At 34.4% G+C, this 21,891-nt stretch overlaps 3 protein-coding genes and 1 pseudogene across 4 annotated transcripts; 1 reads left to right on the top strand and 3 right to left on the bottom strand.

Moving 5' to 3' along the window:
* Nucleotides 1-5,338: 5,338 nt before the first annotated feature.
* On the bottom strand, nucleotides 5,339-5,928 carry LOC137824025 (albumin-1-like; annotated as a pseudogene). Its single transcript, XR_016517519.1, has 2 exons — nucleotides 5,826-5,928; nucleotides 5,339-5,721 (listed from the first exon to the last, which is right to left on the bottom strand). The product of XR_016517519.1 is annotated as an albumin-1-like (transcript).
* A 3,536-nt stretch (nucleotides 5,929-9,464) lies between these two features.
* LOC150023397 (albumin-1-like) lies at nucleotides 9,465-9,961 on the bottom strand. The gene is made up of 2 exons (XM_090297886.1): nucleotides 9,910-9,961; nucleotides 9,465-9,810 (listed from the first exon to the last, which is right to left on the bottom strand). Exons 1-2 carry the CDS (start codon nucleotides 9,959-9,961, stop codon nucleotides 9,479-9,481), a joined length of 384 nt encoding a protein of 127 aa, XP_090154012.1. The 3' UTR covers nucleotides 9,465-9,478.
* A 1,397-nt stretch (nucleotides 9,962-11,358) lies between these two features.
* On the bottom strand, nucleotides 11,359-12,050 carry LOC137821508 (albumin-1). Its single transcript, XM_068626134.2, has 2 exons — nucleotides 11,935-12,050; nucleotides 11,359-11,825 (listed from the first exon to the last, which is right to left on the bottom strand). The coding sequence occupies exons 1-2, from the start codon at nucleotides 11,984-11,986 to the stop codon at nucleotides 11,491-11,493; spliced, it is 387 nt and encodes a 128-aa protein (XP_068482235.2). The 5' UTR covers nucleotides 11,987-12,050; the 3' UTR covers nucleotides 11,359-11,490.
* Nucleotides 12,051-17,144: 5,094 nt separating this feature from the next.
* Nucleotides 17,145-17,822, top strand: LOC150023396 (uncharacterized). Its single transcript, XM_090297831.1, has one exon. It carries the CDS (start codon nucleotides 17,145-17,147, stop codon nucleotides 17,820-17,822), a length of 678 nt encoding a protein of 225 aa, XP_090153957.1.
* Nucleotides 17,823-21,891: the final 4,069 nt, after the last annotated feature.

Raw genomic sequence — 21,891 nt, 5'->3', positions numbered from 1 at the left:
TAGAGGATAACCCTAGTTTACACAAAATTTCCGAAAAATTCTCCCGAAATAGTTTTTTCCTGAAATTCCACGTAAGAATCTCCACTGAATTTGGGACAAAACGCAACAAATTTCAGGTCAAACGGAGGAGTACTAGCCCACGAAAAAAATCAAACACTTTCACACACAAACGAACCTTCCTTTTGGCCCTAGCAGTGATCAATAAAAATTTATTGTCAATCTTGTGGTACAAATCTGGGCCTCAAATTTCAGCCAAAACTCAATAGACACAGTGACGAACGTATGGTAAAAATTTCATACCAAAACACCCGAGGAGTAAGGCGTAGTAAGTCCCAGACCGAGAGTGAACAAAACTAGTTTTCCGAAAACAAAACGTCTTGGATTTTCTTCCCCGTATCACCTTTTTGTGATTCTTTTATGGACGTGCCTCCTTACCTGGGTGCAAACAACAATGGAAGTACTTGTGTGAACTTTTTTACCGCAATACGGACCCAGAATAAAAATTGCAGAAAGTAGGGCAAAATTTCACAAGTTTTGGTAGAGAATAGCCTTGGTTTGCACAAAATTTCCGAAAAATTCAGCTGAAATAGTTTTTTCCTGAAATTCCACGTAAGAATCTCCACTGAATTTGGGACAAAATGCGACAAATTTTAGGTGAAACAGATGAGTACTCGCCCACGAAAAAAGTCAAACAGTTTTACACACAAACGAACCTTCATTTCGGCCTTGGCAGTGATCATTAAAAATTTATTTCCAATCTTGTGGGATAAATCTGGGCCTCAAATCTCAGCCAAAAGTCAATAGACACAGTGACAAACGTCTGGTAAATATTTCAAACCAAAACACCCGAGGAGTAAGGCGTAGTAAGTCCCAGACCAAGAGTGAACAAAACTGGTTTTCCGAAAATAAAAGGCCCTGATTTTCTTCCCCCTATCTACTTTTTGTGATTCTTTTACGGACATGCCTCCTTACCTGGGTGCAAACAACATATGGAAGTACTTGTGTGAACATTTTCAGCGCAATACGGACCCAGAATAAAAATTGCAAAAAGTTGGTTGAAATTTCACAAGTTTCGGTAGAGGCCTTGATTTGCACAAAATTTCCGAAAAATTCTTTCGAAATAGTTTTTTCCTGAAATTCCACGAAAGAATCTCCATTGAATTTGGGACAAAACACGACAAATTTCAGGTCAAACGGATGAGTACTCGCCCACGAAAAACAATCAAACAGTTTCACACACAGACGAACCTTCCTTTCGACCCTAGCAGTGATCAATAAAAAATTTATTGCCAATCTTGTGGGACGAATCTGGGCCTCAAATCTCATCCAAAACTCAATAAACACAGTGACGAACGTCTGGTAAATATTTCAAACCAAAACACCCGAGGAGTAAGGCTTGGTAAGTCCCAGACCGAGAGTGAACAAATCTCGTTTTCCGAAAACAAAACGTCCTGGATTTTCTTCCCCTTATCTCCTCTTTGTGATTCTTTTATGGATGTGCCTCTTTACTTGGGTGCAAACAACATATGGAAGTACTTGTGTGAACTTTTTCAACGTAATACGGATCCAGAATAAAAATTGCAAAAAGTAGGGCGAAATTTCACAAGTTTTGGTAGATCGGCTTGGTTTGCACAGGATTTCCGAAAAATTCTCCCGAAATAGTTTTTTTCCTGAAATTCCATGTACGAATCTGCACTGAATTTGGGAGAAAACGCGACAAATTTCAGGTCAAACGGAGGAGTACTCGCCCACGAAAAAAATAAAACAGTTTCACACACAAACGAACCTTCATTTCGGCTCTGGCAGTGATCAATCAAAAATTTACTTCCAATCTTGTGGGACCAATCTGGGCCTCAAATCTCAGCCAAAACTCAATAGACACAGTGACGAACGTCTGGTAAAAATTTCAGACCAAAACACCAGAGAAGTAAGGCATAGTAAGTCCCAGACCGAGAGTGAACAAAACTGGTTTTCCAAAAATAAAACGTCCTGGATTTTCTTCCCCGTATCTCCTTTTTGTGATTCTTTTATGGACGTGCCTCCTTACCTGGGTGCAAACAACATATGGAAGTACTTGTGTGAACTTTTTCAGCGCAATACGGATCCAGAATAAAATTTGCAGAAAGTAGGGCGAAATTTCACAAGTTTTGAAAGCCTTGGTTTGCACAAAATTTCCAAAAAATTCTCCCGAAATAGTTTTTTCCTGAAATTCCACGTAAGAATCTCCACTCAATTTGGGACTAAATGCGACAAATTTCAGGCCAAACAGATGAGTACTTGCCCATGAAAAAAATCAAACAGTTTAACACACAAACGAACCTTCCTTTCGGCCCTGGCAGTGATCAATAAAAAATTTACTTCCAATCTTGTGGGATGAATCTGGGCCTCAAATCTTAGCCAAAACTCAACAGACACTGTGACGAACGTCTAGTCAAAATTCCAGACCAAAACACCCGAGGAGTTAGGCGTAATAAGTCCCACACCTAGAGTGAACAAAACTGGTTTTCCAAAAACAAAACGTCCTGGATTTTGGTCCCGTATCTCCTTTTTTTAATTATTTTATGGACGTGCCTCCTTACCTGGGTGCAAACAACATATGGAAGTACTTGTGTGAACTTTTTCAGCGCAATACGGACCCAGAATAAAAATTGCAGAAAGTAGGGTGAAATTTCAAAAATTTTGATAACCTTGGTTTGCACAGAATTTCCAAAAAATTCTCCCGAAATAATTTTATGCTGAAATTCCACATAAGAATCTCCACTGAATTTAGGACAAAACGCGACAAATTTCAGGTCAAACGGATGAGTACTAGCCCACGAAAAAAATCAAACAGTTTCACACACAATGGAACTTTCCTTTCGCCCCTGACACTGATAAATAAAAAATTTATTTCCAATCTTGTGGGATGAATCTGGGCCTCATATCTCAGCCAGAACTCAATAGACACAGTGACGAACGTCTGGTAAAAATTTCAGACCAAAACACCCAAGCATTAAGGCGTAGTAAGTCCCAGACCGAGAGTGAACAAAACTGGTTTTCCGAAAACAAAACGTCCTTGATTTTCTTCCGCATATCTCCGTTTTGTGACTCTTTTATGGACGTGCCTCCTTACCTGGGTGCAAACAACATATGGAAGTACTTTTGTGAACTTTTTCAGCGCAATAGATACCCAGAATAAAAATTGCAGAAAGTCGAGCGAAATTTCACAAGTTTTGGAAGAGGATAGCCTTGGTTTGCACAAAATTTCCCAAAAATTCTCCTGGAATAGTATTTTTCATGATATTCCACGTAAGAATCTCCACTGAATTTGGGACTAAACGCGACAAATTTCAGGTCAAACGGACGAGTACTCGCCCACGAAAAATATCAAACAGTTTCAAACACAAACGAACATTCCTTTCCGCCGTGGCAGTGATTAATAAAATTGTATTGCCAATCTTGTAGGACGAATCTGGGCCTCAAATCTTAGCTAAAAATCAATAGACACAGTGACGAACGTCTGGTAAAAATTTCAAACCAATACACATGAAGAGTAAGGCGTTGTAAGTCCCAGACCGAGAGTGAACTAAACTGGCTTTCCTAAAACAAAACGTACTGGATTTTTTTCCCTGTATCTCATTTTTGTGATTCTTTTATGGACGTGCCTCCTTAACTGGGTGCAAACAACATATGGAAGTACTTGTGTGAACTTTTTCAATGCAATACGGACCGAAAATAAATATTGCAGAAAGTAAGGCGAAATTTCACAAGTTTTGGTAGAGGATAGCCTTGGTTTGCACAAAATATGCGAAAAATTCTCCCGAAATAGTTTTTTTCCAGAAATTCCACCTAAGAATCTCCACTGAATTTGGAACAAAACGCGACAAATTTCAGGTCAAACGGATGAGTACTCGCCCACGAAAAAAATCAAACAATTTCACACAGAAACGAACCTTCCTTTCGGCCCTGGCAGTGATCAATAAAAAATTTATTGCCAATCTTATGGAACGAATCTGGGCCTCAAATCTCAGCCAAAACTCAATAGACACAGTGACGAACGTTTGGTAAAAATTTCAGACCAAAACACTCGAGGAGTAAGGCGTAGTAAGTCCCAGACCCAGAGTGAACAAAACTGGTTTTTCGAAAACAAAACATCCTGGATTTTCTGTCCCGTATCTCCTTTTTGTGATTCTTTTATGGACGTGCCTCCTTACCTGGGTGCAAACAACATATGGAAGTACTTGTGTGAACTTTTTCAGCGCAATACGCACCCAGAATAAAAATTGCAGAAAGTAGGGCGAAATTTCACAAGTTTTGAAAGCCTTGATTTGCACAAAATTTCCGAAAAATTCTCCCGAAATAGTTTTTTCCTGAAATTCCAAATATAAATATCCAATGAATTTGGGACAAAACGCGACAAAATTTTAGGTCAAATGGATGAGTACTTGCCCACGAAAAAAATCAAACAGTTTCACACACAAACGAACCTTCCTTTCGGCCCTGGCAGTGATCAATAAAAAATTTATTGCCAATCTTTTGGGACGAATCTGGGCCTCAAATCTCAGCCAAAACTCAATAGACACAATGACGAATGTCTGGTAAAAGTTTCAGACCAAAACACCCGAGGAGTAAGGCCCCATAAAACCGACTCATGGAGTGAGGTTTGCACCCACTTATATACAATGAAATGTCTTAATCTCTAGTCGATGTAGGATCTCCAACACACCCCCGTGCGTGGGATAACATATTATGGGTGGTCCGATAACGGCTCGATAGCGGGTGGCCTGATAAACCCAACAAACACTCGCTAGGATATGCTTGAAATGGCTCTGATACCATATTACGAAGTGGACTTTAAGCCTAACTCAACCCCATAAAACCGGCTCATGGAGTGAGGTTTGCACCCACTTATATACAATGAAATGTCTTAATCTCTAATCGATGTGGGATCTCCTTACAAAGTAGACTTTAAGCCTAACTCAACCCCATAAAACCGGCTCATTGAGTGAGGTTTGCACCCACTTATATACAATGAAATGTCATAATCTCTAGTCGATGTGGGATCTCCAACACATTTTAGAGACTACAAAAATTTAGTTTCTAAATTAATTTCTATTATTGTTAAATGATTTCTAAATTGGTATCTAATTAGCAACCAAAAATTTTTGCTACCAAATTTAGAATCTAAACTATTATAATTGAATATCACATCATTAATTTTTGAATGGTGAACAGAAAGAGGTGTGAGGTGTGTGCCCAAGAACCTAAAGGTTTTGTGGTTGAACATATGAACAACTAAAGAAAGTTGTTTATGGATTGAGACAAGGTCTAAGACAACGATATAGAAACAGTCACAACTATTTCTCATTTTATTTATAGCATCATGCATGCATGACTATGCATGACCACTTTTCACAGGCATACACATTACTTGGAGATTGCTCTAGGCATGGCCAAGAAGCCTTTAAGTTCTTCAGAACCAGAGTTAAAGCACCAACCATAATCCATATAGTGATTGGGATAACGAGCACAAAAGTTTCCACTTCCTTTCTTCATGCATTCTTCATCAGACTGACATAAGTTGGGATGTTCATCTATCATCTTTGCCACAGATGATAGTCCAGCGCAGAAACCAGTAAATGGATCATGTGGGACAATCATGTGTCCCGCATGGTGGCGTATCAAACGCTGAACAATCACCTGGACAGTTTACAGCTTCTATCTTCTTCATCGAAAACATTACTAAAAATGAAATTTCAGAGTCAGAAGAAATGAAGCATGTATAATAATATTGTGTAGATCTCAAATATATAAACAGAAATGATGAAGAATGGGAAGTTACATACTGGAAGTGGCAAGCAAGAAGAGAGCCAAAGGAGCAACCCTAACATAACCCATTCTTTGATTTTGCAGATGTGCTATTCTGAGTTTGTGGTGTGTTAGTGTGCCTTCTTCTAGGTAAGAATTTATATGCCACTGTTCATTTTGCTCATTTTGGTACCAATTTTGATAATTCATTACTCTTTCAAATTCACAGATCTCATTCTAATGAAACACATAATAAAACAACACTATTGTACTATACAGTTGGCCTATTCTGATTCAATGATTCCTCTGCTTCTCTCCAGTCTTTTTCAGTTTTTTCTTTTTTCATGCAATGGAAAATTTATTGGCACAATTTTGTTTCGTTTATTCATCAACGGATAAATTTCAAAAAAAAAAAATTATAGAGATGTGAAAAGAAATCGTGAGTAAGCACCACTTCTATTTTTTTTTCATTTTTCAATTTATTTTTTGTTTTTTCATTTTTTTTAATTTTAGTTAAATAGTATAAATTACATTTAATATTTTATGTTATTTATTTTTAAAATTGTGTATTTAATTGTTTGTAATTGAATATAATTTATTATTATAATTTCAAAACTCATAACCCATACGTGAAACGCTACTCATCTTAGTTTCTTTTTAATTAATTTCATTGTACAAAAATTTGTGAAAGAAGAACGATGTAATTTCTTTCCTTAGCTCCAATTTTATTTTTAAGGAGAATTTGATCGAATAAGGTTTTAACGAGAGAATTTCTTGAGTAAATAAAATTTATTTTGTTCATAAATACTATTGAATACTATCTTTATTACATTCATCTTTCGTTCATTTGACTCAAAATTAATCGAATAAAATTATTTTTCAATTGATTCAAAGTTAACCAATGACAATTTTACGTGGTTCAGATTTCACTGCAGAATTGATTCATACGGTACTTCTTAGTTACGGAATTAGTTACGAAAAAAGAAATTTTGCGTAAAAATTTGTCTCAGAATTAATTAATACAATTTTTTTTTTGTTGAACAAAGGGATAGCAAGAAAGTGTGGAGTTTTCTATTTTTTTTAAAAGCAAAAGAAATATTAAAATTAACTCAGAAGAATTGAAGATATACTTATTTCCTATATACATGAGAGATTGCACTTTCACATTTCATTAAGTTTATCATAAATAAGGAAGATAGTACATCTTGCACGCACACATATTTGATATATTTCTTTAGTTATGATGAGTGAGATGTTATGGTTAACTTCTTCTTTTTATCGACAAGAAAAAATAAATAAATATGAACTACTTAAGGGGTGATTCAACCCTTATATAAACCATAACACAATAAGTCCCCACACCCCTTCTAAACAATTTAACCCTCACAAATTTAGAACAACAAACAATCCAACTAAACGATCAAACCTTACAAAAGCTCACTTAATTGAAAACATACAAGTCATAGGATCAATGAACCGCTGAGAGTAAGAAAAACGAGCTGATATTATGGTGAACTTATTTGTGAAAAAGAATGTACTCACATGATGTTGTGTTTTCCATAATTGATTTTGTCTTTTTTTTTTGTGTACAATCAATGTTGTGTGTCAATAATAAATATTGACTTATTTTTTGTTAGATGATCAATGTTTGGTGCATTCAGTATCGATGATGGCCTATTTTTTTTTTATGGATAATTGATGTTTGGTGCACCCATAATCAATATTGGTCTATTTATTTAAGATTTTAGATAATTTAGAAATTTGATTTATTTTAGATTTTTTAAAATAGGACATTAAATAATTTATTATATTTGTATTTATTTAGGATTTTGAATAATTTAAAATTTTTATTTATTTTATATTTTTATTTAAATAGAACATTAAATAATTTAGGATTTGTTCTTGCCGATTGACCTCGGTTGGACTGGATAGTGAACTCAACTTTGACTTGTCTTCCCTGGATGTTCCGAGATGTTGTTGCTTGATGACAAAAAGGGAGCTCTACCTGCTGATCACACTTCAATGATCAAGTCAGCGAGAGCATTCAAACTATAAAATTTGTTTCAACTTAAAGTATTCAAAAAAGCGTACCTTTACTTTGGGTCTAAAACTTGAATGGTCATTGGTGTGAAGAATGATGTGGTTAAAGCTAAGGTAACATATTTTTTTCAATAACATAGGTTTTAACACTATTTCAAGTGCTGACAACGTAATGTTGGTAGGTGCCTTTTCAGAGGAGGAAGTTAAGAATGCAATTTCGAGTTGTGACTATTCGAAAAGTCCTGAGCGAGATGTTTTTTATTTTAGTTTTATTAAATTTTGTTGGGATTGTTGAAAGGATGGTATTCTTGCGGTTGTGTATGACTTCGCAATTAGTGGAAAATAGCCTAGGGGGTGAAACGCGTCTTTTATATGTCTGATTCCTAAATCCGATAATTCGTAACAGTTGTGTTATTTAAGACCTATTTCGTTGGTGGGGTGTTGTTTTAAGATTATATCTCAGATTCTGTCTAACAGATTGAAGAAGTTGATGAATAAAATCATTGATTTTAGGCAATCAACCTTCCTCGAAGGAAGGGGTATAATGGACAACGTTTTAGTGGCCAATGAAGTACTAGAGGATGTGAAGAGAAAGAAGAAAAACTGTGTGTTTTTTAAGGTGGATTATGAGAAGGCTTACGACTCAGTGCGATGGGATTTTATCTATTACATGTTAGGCATGCTTGGGTTTTATGAGAAGTGGATCTTCTGGATTAAATCCTGTTTGGAATCTGCTTCAGTGTTTGTTTTAGTAAATGGGAGCTCGACTAACGAGTTTATCCCGAAGAAGGGTTTGAGGCAAGGAGATCCTTTAGCATCGTTCTTGTTTCTTATCGTGGCAGAAGGTCTAGTCGGGGTTTAAAAGAAAGTTGTCGAGAAGAATTTGTTTGAGAGTCTGGAGGTTGGACACAGGAAGGTTAAGGTCAATATGTTTTAGTTTGTATACAACACTTTGTTCTTTTGAGAAGCTAACATCAAAAGCGTGTTTAACTTGAAGGTTATTTTGTATTGTTTTGAATTAGCTTCTGGTATTAAGGTGAATTTCTCGAAAATCATATTACGAGGGGTCAGGGTTAATCAAACTGTTGTTCTCGATTTGTGACTATTCTCAATTGCGGAGTGACGAAAACTCCGTTGATTTACCTAGGGTTGTCGGTTGGAGGGTGTCATAAGAAGAGTGTGTTTTGGGATGGTGCAGTTGACACAATTAGGAATAGATCGAGCAAATGGAAGCAGGTAGATTCATCTCGATGGTTGAGAGGATTTGTTTGATCAAATTTGCCCTTTTGTCTATACTGTTGTTTTATTTGTCTTTGTTCAAGATACCTTCTACTATGTTGAAGAAGAACATGTCTTTACAGAGGAAATTTTTGTGGATTGAAGTTCCGAATGGAGGAAAATTGCCTGAGTATCTAATATAAGGTGTGCGAGCCTAGAGATGCTCGTGGTCTAGGCATTCTTAATACTATGAAGAGGTTTCCTGTATAAAATTGAGGTAGTTGTTGTCTTTTTTTATATATATATTTCTAATAACAAAAAGTATCACAACGTTTTCATTTCTTCATTAAGTATGAGTAGGATGAAAGACTCTCATTTTATTTATAGAAATATATGCATCATGCATCATGAAGACTTTTCACATGCATACACATTACTTGGAGATTGCTCTAGCCATGGCCAAGAAGCCTTTAAGTTCATCAGAACCAAAGTTAAAGCACCAACCGTAATTCATATAGTGATTGGGATAAGGAGCACAGAAGTTTCCACTTCCTTTCTTCATGCATTCTTCATCAGACTTACATAAGTTGGGATGTTCATCTATCATCTTTGCCGCAGCTGAAAGTCCAAATGGAGAAATGCAGACACCAACAAATATTCCCATAGGGATGCAGAAACAATCCCGTGACCTGCATGGTGGTTTCTCAAACACTGAACAAGCACCTGAACAGTCTGCAGCTTCTATGTTCTTCACCGAAAACATTACTAAAAATGAAATTTCAAAGTCAGAAGAAATGAAGTATGCATAATAATATTGTGTAGATCTAAAATATATAAACAGAAATGATATGGGAAGTTACATACTGGAAGTTGCAAGCACGAAGAGAACCAAAGGAGCAAGCCTAACAGAAGCCATTCTTTGATTTTGTGGTACGTTACTGTGTCGCGAGTCAGTGGCAGTTTCAGTCATGACGAACGTGTTGAAACTCAGGGGAGTTTCAACGAAGTCTTCAAAATGATTAAGAAGGCTGGTGGCAACTAGTGGTGGAACATTGAGTTCCGTTGACAAATTACAAAAGAAGTACATGTACACAGTTGAAGCGCAGGTGAACATGGTTCCGTGACTTCAAGTGGGAGATTGTTGAGTGTGAAGCTAGGAACAATTGGGATGGACTTACTAGACTCTATGTTTTAGTGAGTGAGCTTAATCATTCTGTCCCCTTTATAATATCTATTTAAGAGATCTTTTGCTTGTAATAAAATTGTAATAAACAGAATGAAAACTTAATTAGTTGCCGGTGGACGTAGGTTGCAAATTGGCGACCGAACCACGTTAAATCTTGTGTCATTTATTTTCTACAGCTGATTCGCGATTGTGTGTGTTACTTCTGCGTGCGTTTTTTCCTTCACATTATACTACTATAGTTTTTCTTTCACAATGAAGTTATCCATTATAGAAATAAAAATAAAAATAACAGACTCACAAGAAGGCATACGATTGAGAAATAGTAACCAATCATGTAAATTTGATCCTTAACAAAATAAACGATAGGAACCACATAAATCCAAAAAGAATTTCCCAATCTGAAACTTACTATATAGCAAGATTCATACATTGTATCATATGAAACAATGAAACTAGTAGCCGCGTAGAACCATAAACAATCTCGTGAAAGTGATAATCGATTATTTACTTGAAACAACAACATAATTAACTATGAGTAAGGTATAATTAATTATAAGTAAAAAACGACATGATTATTATGTGTCAAGTATATAGAAAGCATAATCGATTATCAACTCAACAAATCACAAAATCAACTAGCTTCCAAGTATAATTCATTATCCACTCAAAAAAAAACTCACATAATCTTTATGTGGTTCTCATAATGGACTTTTTATTTAGTAGGAATTCTAACTTCTATTTTCATGCATGACTTACATAAATTGAAGGAAAATAGAATAAAATTAATTTTGTCACGTTATCTTTATCATCGCTTTTTAGGGAGACACCTACTTAAGGTGTTTCACACCTTTTCTCGTCATCCTTTCCTCCTTGCACACACGAATCCAAACACGAAACACACCTCTAAATTCATCTTAATCTACAATTACTAGGATTCAGGAGGCAATGGCGTGCTGGTTTTGAGGTCTTCACCACTGTTAATTCAACCTTCTGCTGTTGCTGCTCCTTATGCAACTCCATTATTATTTATGGGGGCTAAGCTTGTTCTTATGAATGTGAGCGTAGTGGGATCTCTTAATAGTTTAAGAATGTGAGTTATGTGTTACTTCACAAAATATGCTATGAACTGACAACAGAAAATATCACAACATTTTCATTTCTTAAGTAATGAGTAGGATGAAACACTCTCATTTTATTTATAGCAATAGATGCATCATGCATGCATGACTATGCATGACCTCTTTTCACAGGCATACACATTACTTGGAGATTGCTCTAGGCATGGTCAAGAAGCCTTTAAGTTGATCAGAATCAGAGTTAAAGCACCAACCATAATCCATATAGTGATTGGGATAACGAGCACAAAAGTTTCCACTTCCTTTCTTAATGCATTCTTCATGAGATTGACATAAGTTGGGATGTTCATCTATCACCTTTGCCACTGATGATGAAAGATGAACTGGATAAATGCAGAAACCAACAAATAGTCCAATAGGGACACAACGACAGTCACGTGACCCGCATGGTGGCATCTCAAACGGTGAACAAGCACCTGAACAGTCTACAGCTTCTATCTTCTTCATCGAAAACATTACTAAAAATCAAATTTAAAAGTCAGAAGAAAAGAAGTATGTATAATAATTTTGTGTAGATCTGAAATATATAAACAGAAATGAAATGATGAAGAATGGGAAGTTACATACTGGAAGTTGCAAGGAAGAAGAGAATCAAAGGAGCAAGCCTAAGAAAAGCCATTATTTGATTTTGCAGTTGTTATTATGAGTTTGTGGTGTGTTACTGTGCCTTCTTGCATGTAACAATTTATAGACATTAGGTCACTGTTCTTTTCTTCTCATGTTCGCTGAGTCACTAAAACAAAAATAAATCAATAACATAATATAAATGTAAAAAATGTAACATTTTTATTATTCAACCGAAAATAATATAAAAAAACTTTAATTAACTAAAATTTTTAAAAAAATATTTTTATTTTATAATTAATTAGTTCGAAAGATAATATATATATATATTTACCTATTTAACATTTAGAAAAAGTTAAAAATTCTTTTCTACATTACATCATTTATAAATTTTAATAAAAAAATTTCACAAAATCATTTTATTTGCTTTAATCCAGACAATATTAACTATTTTCATATTTTTCTCAGAAACGTTTCTGGAATTCTCAGTTCTCATCCCTAATCCAATTGCCTATTTGGTTCATTGATTCCTCTGCTTCTTCTCCACTCTTTTCGGTTCTTCTTTTTTCATGCAAGCGATTTAATATGTATCTTGCTGCAGTAAATTTTTTTTATTTGATACTATTTATAATAACATAATAATATTTTTAAATTAAAAATGAATAAAATATTAATTTACTTTTACATTTTCAGAGTTTTAATATATCAGCACACAAAAATTTATTTTAAGCAGCAATTATTATTATTCTAGCAAAAGTACAATGTATACTTTAAGTATCTAGCACTCTAAAATATTTTAAAGTAAACTTGTTCTTTGGACGAAACTCGTTCAACAAATTTGCAAATATTATATAAAAAAAGATATATTTTAAAATATCATATAAAAGAATTATAAATATATTTTTATTATGTTTATATATTTATTTTGATATTTGAAATAGATTATAAAAGAACTCTTAGTGCTAATACAGCTGGCCACTTTTGGTTTATTTTGATATATCTTGCATTCATTCATTATTGCTTTCTCTTGAGATTTGGTAGTTGCTCCTCCATAAAGTATATAAAAGACTATTCTACACTGTAAGCGATTATGATAACAAAAAGAGAGTTTCCAGTGACCAATAAAACAGTAATGAGCTACACATAAAACAAAAAACAGTACCTAAGAACATGGTACTCTATTCATAATTTTGGTTTTTCATTTTTTCGTTTTTCAATTTTTCTGTTTTTCAATTCTCATTCTTTGATTTCTCCTCAGATTTGGTAGTTGCTTCTCCAAAATTAGGGTTGAGTGCATTGCTTCTTCTGTCTGTTTGTGTACACGATAGAGTATAACAATGAGAATTGATGCTGGTCACGGGTTTAAGGACTCACTGTTGATTTATCAATTCTTATAAATGAAAATTAAAATTAAAATAGTACTAAATGTTTTTAATTTATAAAACAACTTATTTTTAATCTAATTTATTTTAAATACTTCATATATATTTTTAATATATCAAAACTTATTTAGGATAAGTTTTTTTTAGTCAAACAAATTTTTAGTTTTAATTCTTCAATTTTATATATGATTTTGTTTAAACAAAACAAAATTAAATTTTTGATATTATCTAAAAAGTACAAAATTTTACAACATTATTTTTCAGTAATTAAACAATTTTTATATTATTATATACATATTTTTATTTTTAAATGTATTATTCATGATTTTGAAAGGAAAGAAATATTTCAACCGAATTTAAGTTCAAATAGAGTTCTCAATACATTTGGCTAATTCCATTTAAAAATATTAATTAACAGATTAGTGGGTGTAATTAAAGTCGTATATATGGTCAATATAAATATTTAATAGAAAATTTTAATAATTTTATATGTGAGGAATCCATATGAATAATTTTTATATGTATATCAATATCAATCAGTTTAGAATATTGTTTGTTTTTGTTCATCCCAAATACAAACAAGTGAGAAGGATTAATATCATTCTCAATTTTCTCAATTAAGTCTTTTTTAAATTAAATTATTGTACATATTCTTATACTTAGTAAATGTTATAATTAAGATTTTAAATAACTGTTTCTTAAGGGTTCAACATCGCTCTCTTGAGACAAATTATTATTTTAAACTCCGTACACTTGTCGAAACAGGTCAACAAGTTTTTGGTGTAGTTTCCGAGAAACAATTTTATTTAAAATTTGAAAGTATAATTTTTTAAGTCTTGTGAATATTTTAAAGTTTTTTTTTTAGTTTAGTATATTTACTTTATTTAGTTTTAGTTTTTATTTTTTTATTTAGTTTTTTTAGTGTATTTATTTTATTTAGTTTTTAATTTTTATTTTTAGTTTAGGTAGTTTTATTTTCATTTTAGTTAGTTATTTATAATTATAAATTTATGTTTTAGTTTTATAGTTAGTTAGTTATTATTATAAGTTTCTGTTTTATTTTTTATTTATTTTTATTTTATTCTTAGTTTTTGTTTCAGATCCGTATGTAAAGTGAGCATTACATACGAATACGGATTTTTACATACGGATAACGTAAGCATTACATACGAATTTTTACTTACGGATCCAGATCCGTATGTAAAGTAAATGTTACATACGGATCTAGTCGTATGTAAAGTGAGCGTTACATATGAATTTTTACATATGGATTCGAATTCGTATAGTTTTTTATGGGAATTAAAAGCAATAAACAAACTAAAACAAAATGAAATTAAAAATGGAAATATAAAAGTAGGTTATAGGGAATTGAAATAATTTTAAGATTTATTACGTTGTGGGAATTAAATTAGAAAAGTAATTTAAGTTTAGTTAATTTTTATTTTAATTAAAGAAAATTTTATAATATATTAAAATTATAAAAGAAATTAAAAAATTAAAAAAAATATAAATATTAGTATCAATAATAATATTTCATATTAATTGCCTCCATCTAAGTCCAATTAGAATTATTAGAACTTTTTTTCTAATTGGGCCATGTGTTGCAGCCCATTAAAAAAGTAAAAATAAAATTAAGTGAGAAACCCTAAAAGTAAAATTGGGGGAGAAGAGGCATCATTTTTTTTATTTTTTTTTATCGGCAATAAAAAATAAATAAATAAGAACCACTTCAGGGGTGGTTCAACCCTTATACATGGTACCCAACTACCGATTCCTGCCTAAAGCCTCTCAAACTAACAAAAACTTACCTTGCCCAAGTTATATCTAACACACTTAAGTAATTAACCTCATGCACAACAAAGGTTCTAGACACCAATCGGAAAAGGAAAAACTTTCACCCAAGAGAAGAGGCATCATTGAACTCCTTCCTCTACCGTAGGTTCCTCTCTTCTCTCAATCTTGGTTGAATAATGTTTGACTTGCTCTTAAATTTGTGAAATAGAGAAGAAAATTTGGATGCTAATGGTTTATGTGTAATATTAGGAGCAACCACTCTTTATTCATTAGTATATTTCTTTATAGAAATATTCAAACATTAAATATTTTACCTTAACCTAAGATGTACATCTAGTAGTTGGGATCTTGTAAAGTGTTTGTTGGGTTATCAGGGGTACTGATGGAATGAGAAGAGATGCACCTGAAACAACAATCTCCAACATCTAAGTAATTTCATCAAGAAATGTTGGGACGTCTTAAAAATGGATCTTATGGAAGTTGTGAGATTTTTTCAGGCTACGGGGTCTTTTCCCAAGGGTTGTAATGCATCCTTCATTGCCCTTGTCCCTAAGGTAAGAGACCCATCGTCGCTTGAACATTTTAGACCCATATCTCTTGTTGGAGCCATATACAAGATTATTACAAAGGTCCTGTCAATTCGGATGAAGGAAGTAATGTCTACGGTCATTGATAATAGCCAATCTTCCTTCCTTAGCGACAGAGGTCTCTTGGATAGTGTGGTTATGGCTAATGAAGTTCTTGAGGAGTGTAGGAGGACCCGGAGGAGAGGTGTATGTTTTAAGGTGGATTTCGAAAAGGCGTATGATTCTGTCAGGTGGAGCTTCCTATTTGACATGTTACGAAGGCTGGGATTCCATGAAAAGTGGATTATGTGGGTTAAAGGGTGCCTGGTCTCGTCTTCAGTGTCTGTTTTGGTTAATGGAAGTCCTACAGAGGAGTTTAAACCATCTAGGGGTTTAAGACAGGGAGACCCTCTAGCCCCTTTTCTGTTTCTAGTGGTGGCGGAAGGGCTAGCTGGGATTGTGCGCAAAGCGTTGAGTACGAGGGAGCTCACGGGGATAAAGGTAGGAAGGAACAACACTGAGTGTTGTTTACTACAGTTTGCAGATGACACACTCTTTCTCTGCCAAGACTCCTTCAATAATATCTTCGCTATTAAGGCCATTCTCCGTTGCTTTGAAATTGCTTCAGGTTTGAAAGTCAACTTTCACAAATCAAAGCTGGTTGGAATAAGTATGGACAGCTATGTCCTGAACACCTATGCGAAAACGCTTAATTGTCATACTATGCAACTTCCTTTTCAATACTTGGGGGTAGAAGTTGGTGGTAATCCAAGGAAGAAACAGTTTTGGGAGCCGGTGGTGAAAAAACTAGAAGTTAGACTCAGTTCCTGGAAAGGCAGATCCTTATCTATGGCAGGCCGCATTTGCTTGCTGAAATCTGAATTCACCACCATCCCGCTCTTCTATCTATCCATTTATAAAGCGCCAGTAGTAGTTTGTAACAGAATTACAAGTATACAAAGAAGATTCCTCTGGGGCTGGGGGAGAGAGAATAAACCCATCTCTTGGGTAAGCTGGGACAACATCTGCAAGCCTCCTGTAGAAGGCGGGTTGGGGATCAAAGAAATTAGGAGGTTTAACTCAGCTTTATTGGCAAAATGGAAATGGTGACTTGTGAATCACGAGGAAGGAAAATGGAAAGACATCCTTAAGTCCAAATATGCTTTAGAACCAGGCGGTAGACAAGTTGGTCTGAAATATCAATCCTGGTGGAGGAGGGACTTAGCCAAAGTGTGTGGTGAAGGTGAGGAGGAAGGGTGGTTCCAGAAAGCTGTTCGATGGAAAGTAGGAGACGGGGGTAAAGCCAGATTCTGGGAAGATGTGTGGCTAAAGGATAGCAACCTTAAATCCCTATATCCAAGACTATACACTCTGTCGCTGGACTAAGGTAAGACGGTGGGGGAGCTAGGAGGATGATAGGTGGCGATGGAGGTTAAGTTGGAGGAGGGACAGATTTGAATGGGAAGGGAATATGGAGAAGGAGCTAATTTCATCGTTGTCTTTGGGAAGTTTATACCAGGATGCCCAAGATTATCTTTTCTGGAAGGAAGATCCAAAAGGAATGTTCTCGGTGAAATCAGCATACTCCCTTCTAGTTCAGCATCAAACTCATGAAGCTACGAATAATGTTTTTGGCCTCTTATGGCAGTCGAAGGCCACGCCAAAAATACTTGTTACTGCTTGGAGAATCCTTCTTAACAGACTACCTACCAATGATAACCTTATAAGGAGAGGGATACAGGTGAATTCGCCATTATGTGCTCTGTGTGGTTTGTCAGACGAATCATCTCAACATGTCTTCCTTGAGTGTGCACAGGCACAACGAGTATGGTCCTGTTGCTATCGTTGGATCGGCATTTTGGGGGCCAATAACAAGGACATAAGGAGTCACTTCGTAAACTTCTCTTTAGTCTACCTATCCAGTACACAAAACCAGGTATGGAGAGGATTATGGGCAGCAATTGTTAGAAGCATTTGGGAACAGCGTAATCAGGTAGTCTTTAGAGGAGGGATCCCCGACGCAGACGAAGTTTTTCAAAATGCTCAGCTATGGTCTTGGTTGTGGTTAAAACACAAGACAAATGGTTTCACATATGCGTTCTCAGATTGGCTCCTGAATCCCAATCACTGTCTCTCCACAGTTATCTGACAGTTGAATCCCTGTTCGTAGGTTTTGGTGATCGCCGGTTGATGAAACGACGATCTCCATGCATGCGTAGTCGGTGGTCGCCGAAGGTATGCAAAGGTCAACATGATCGCCGATCGATGAAACGGCGTTCCCTATATGTATGTAGTTGGTGGTCATCGAAGATATACAAGGTTAACATGATCGTCGGTCGATGGAACGACGATCTCCATGCGTGCGTAGTCGGTGGTCGTCGAATGTAAAGGTCAACATGATCGCCAGTTGATGAAGCGGCGATCTCCATGCGCGCGTAGTCGGTGGTCGCCGAAGGGATGCAAAGATCAACATGATCGACGGTTGATGAAGCGGCGTTCACCTTGGTTCAACGTGATCGCGATCGATGAAGCGGCGTTCTCCAGATGTGTGCGTAGTTGATGGTCGTCAAATGTAAAGGTCAACATGATCGCCGGTTGAAGAAGCGGCGATCTCCATGCGTGCGTAGTCGGTGGTCGCCGAAGGTACGCAAAGATCAACATGATCGGCGGTTGATGAAGCGGCGTTCACCTTGGTTCAACGTGATCGAGATCGATGAAGCGGCGTTCTCCAGATGCGTGCGTAGTCGGTGGTCGTCGAATGTAAAGGTCAACATGATCGCCGGTTGAAGAAGCGGCAATCTCCAAGCGCGCGTAGTCGGTGGTCGCCGAAGGTACGCAAAGATCAACATGATCGTCGGTTGATGAAGCAGTGTTCACCATGGTTCAACATGATCGTCGGTTGATGAAGCAGCGTTCACCATGGTTCAACATGATCGCGATCGATGAAGCGGCGTTCTCCAGATGTGTGTAGTCAGTGGTCGCCGAAGCAATGCAAAGGTCAATCAAGATCGCCGGTCGAGGTAGCGGCGTCCTCCATATGTGTGTAGTCGCGTGGCGAGGTGAATGTAGGTGGCCTCGGTCCTGGGAGTTCCGGTAAAGTTGGGTGTTGCTTAGAGGTAACCTGCTGGTTATAATTTTGGGTACGGTTTTCTCACTTTAAGGTTGTTTTGCTCCAACCATAAAGGAGAGCTTCTTTTGTGGATGATATAGGAAGTCCACTTCTGGTTACTGTATATGGGTTGGGATACCCCTGAAGTATCCCTTTAATTTTATTTATTCATTGCTGATAAAAAAAAAGTGTTGGTATTTGAGTGTACCAGAGTAGAACTAAAATTGTTTTTGCCTACAATATATTATGAGTCAGTTACAAATATGGTGACTAATAACTTTGGAGTACAAAATTGATGGATTTTACTTTTCAAAGCTTCTGCAATTTGTCAGCATAATGTTTTCACCAAGATAGTATTTTCCTACAAAGATTGTGGAAAGTTTCTTTAGTATATACTACTAAAACCTATTTATTGTTCTGCACACCCAATCCCCTAAAACTAACCTTCTTGAATTACCAAATGATCGTCTCGTTCCAAAGCATCTTTCAATATCCTTGAATCGGAGGCAGTTCCTTCCCACCCAGCCAGGACATATGTGAACTTCAAGTCAAAGTCACAACCTTCAAATATGTTTTGGGTTGGCCAATCTTTTCTCCCTCGAAAACGAGGCGCATGAGCACGTTCAACCTTAACACATACATGAGACTCATCTATGGCCCCCAAACTATCCTAATGTAAACCAAATTTCATAACTTTAATTAAACACAAATTAAATAAAATATTATATATAATTTAAAATAATGTGTTCATAAGCAAACCTTAAAGTAGGGATAAGGATGTGCAGTTCTACAACCATTCCATTTGGTTGAATTAAGAATTCCCCCTCCAACCTTAAAATTGCACTCAAAACATTATGAAAGTGACGAGAAACTATTTCTCCGGACCAATGGAAAAAGAATGACACACTTCGATTTCTTCATATTATGCCCAATAATGTGCAGAAATTTTGCAACTTGTTCTTTCACGATTGATCGATATGCGTCTTTAACAAGTCCAATTTCCCGTATTCGTTGACATAATTGAAGGAAAGCTTCTGGTCACATGCACATAATATCACAACATTGTTCAGTGTGAACCAAGTACTCCATCAATTCTTGTCTACGACGCTTTTTTGTGGTTTGAACTCACTCATATTGCTTCTAATACGCTCTGTGCGTAACAAATTCAATCTAAAAGCAATCATGCAAAGGATCATCACTAATGCACCTTTAGTATTATTTTTAATTTGTTATTGGACTTGTGAAATTAAATTCATGTTCGTCGCAACAAGATTGTCATAAATTGTAACTGTTTTTCCAAAATGTATCATCTCTGCCTCGTCATAATGCCTTCCCGAATTCATAATGTTATCCATGAAATCTTTAACTTTCATCCAAAACTATGATTACGGATAAGTGTCAATACAACATACCGAATGCGGTTAACGTTTCAGTGTAAAGTACATCAATAGTGACCCTAAAACCTAATTTTAATTAATTATAATAAAACTTTTATTATAAATCACTCTATCATTTTATTTATGTAATATAAAAATGACATAAATATATAAAAAATTCAATTTTTAAATATTATAATTTAATCAAACAACAAATAAATAGAAAAAAAATTAACAATTACATAAAATTAATAATTTATGTAAAACCTTTTTTATAATTAATAATTAATAATTTTTTATAATCTTTTTAATTATAACCTTAATAATTTATGTAAAATCAAAAAAAAAAACTAAGTATTAAAAATTTCTATTTCCAATTTGGAAAAATATTAATTTTAAATAAAATAATATCTTTCTTATAAACAGTTAAATGTTCAAAAAATAATAACTACTACACATATTAATAAAAATTGAATGTTCTTCTCTAAGCTTTTTTCTGTTTTTTTTAATTACTGCAACATTTTTTTTAATCTTCTTTATTATAACGTTAATAATTTATGTAAAATCTCAAAAAAAAAACCTCAACCATTAAATTTTTTTATTTCCATTATGTAAAAATATTATTTTTAAATAAAATAATATATTTCTTATAAACAGTTAAATGTTCAAAAAATAATAACTATCTGCACATATTAATAAAAATTCAAATTTCTTATATAAACTTTTTATTTTATGTTTTTTTAATTACTACAACATATTTTTTAATCTTTATTATAACATTAATAATTTATGTAAAATCTAAAAAAAAACCTCAACATTAAAAATTTCTATTTCCACTCTGTAAAAATATTATTTTAAAATAAAATAATATATTTCTTATAAACAGTTAAATGATAAAAAAATAATAACTATATACGCATAGTATTAAAAATTCAAATTTCTTCTCTAAATTTTTCTTTTTTTTTAATTACTATAACATTTTTTATAATCTTCTTTATTATAACATTAATAATTTATGTAAAATCTAAAAAAACTCAACATTAAACATTTCGATATCCATTATGTAAAAATATTATTTTTAAATAAAATAATTTATTTCTTATAAAGAGTTAAATGTTCAAAACATAATAACTATCTACACATATTATTAAACCTTCCAACAAAAATAAAACATACATTATAAAAACAAAAACACATACATAAAGAGAGCATAACAAAACGATAATTGAACTGCGAGAAAGAAGACCACCACAACACAATGCAACTGTAAGAAAAATCAAACTGTGCCTCAAACAAATTTCATTAAAAATAAAAACAAAAATCTGAAAATAAAAAATTTGAAAAAACATTTAACATAACCGACTTTGGTTGCAGTTATAAATTCAACATAATCGATTATGCTCCAGGATAATCGATTATGTTGAAATTTAGACAACCCCCATAATCGATTATGTTCAGCCAAAATTACAGATAATCGATTATGTCATCGGCATAATCGATTATCCACTAATTTTAACCACATAATCGATTATGGTGTGCATTGTTTTTCAATGATAATCGGTTAGGGACGAAACTAAAGTCACAGAAACCTAACCTGAGGTCACAGATGAACAACCAAACTCACTCTCCTATCACTATGCTTACTCACGAGCCTCTCCAAGCCCCCTAAACCAATGCTCAAGTCTGTAGGGTGATTTGAATTTGTTCTGTGGTTTCTTAGCTTCGCACAAGCA

The sequence above is a fragment of the Phaseolus vulgaris genome, chromosome 11 (genome assembly GCF_051622355.1).
Source record: "Phaseolus vulgaris cultivar YP4 chromosome 11, ASM5162235v1, whole genome shotgun sequence".
Taxonomy (NCBI): Eukaryota; Viridiplantae; Streptophyta; class Magnoliopsida; order Fabales; family Fabaceae; genus Phaseolus; species Phaseolus vulgaris.
Note: the sequence above shows the minus strand (reverse complement) of the source record. Positions and strands in the feature narration are given on the sequence as shown.

Excerpts from the sequence above, each read along its gene's own strand:
- LOC150023397 (XM_090297886.1), bottom strand. The coding sequence starts at position 9,961 with ATGGCTTCTGTTAGGCTTGCTCCTTTGGTTCTCTTCGTGCTTGCAACT. Across the intron at positions 9,811-9,909 it reads CTTCGTGCTTGCAACTTCCA|TAATGTTTTCGGTGAAGAAC; the intron begins GTATGTAACTTC and ends TTTCATTTTTAG.
- LOC137821508 (XM_068626134.2), bottom strand. The coding sequence starts at position 11,986 with ATGGCTTTTCTTAGGCTTGCTCCTTTGATTCTCTTCTTCCTTGCAACT. Across the intron at positions 11,826-11,934 it reads CTTCTTCCTTGCAACTTCCA|TAATGTTTTCGATGAAGAAG; the intron begins GTATGTAACTTC and ends TTTGATTTTTAG.
- LOC150023396 (XM_090297831.1), top strand. The coding sequence starts at position 17,145 with ATGGAGAAGGAGCTAATTTCATCGTTGTCTTTGGGAAGTTTATACCAG.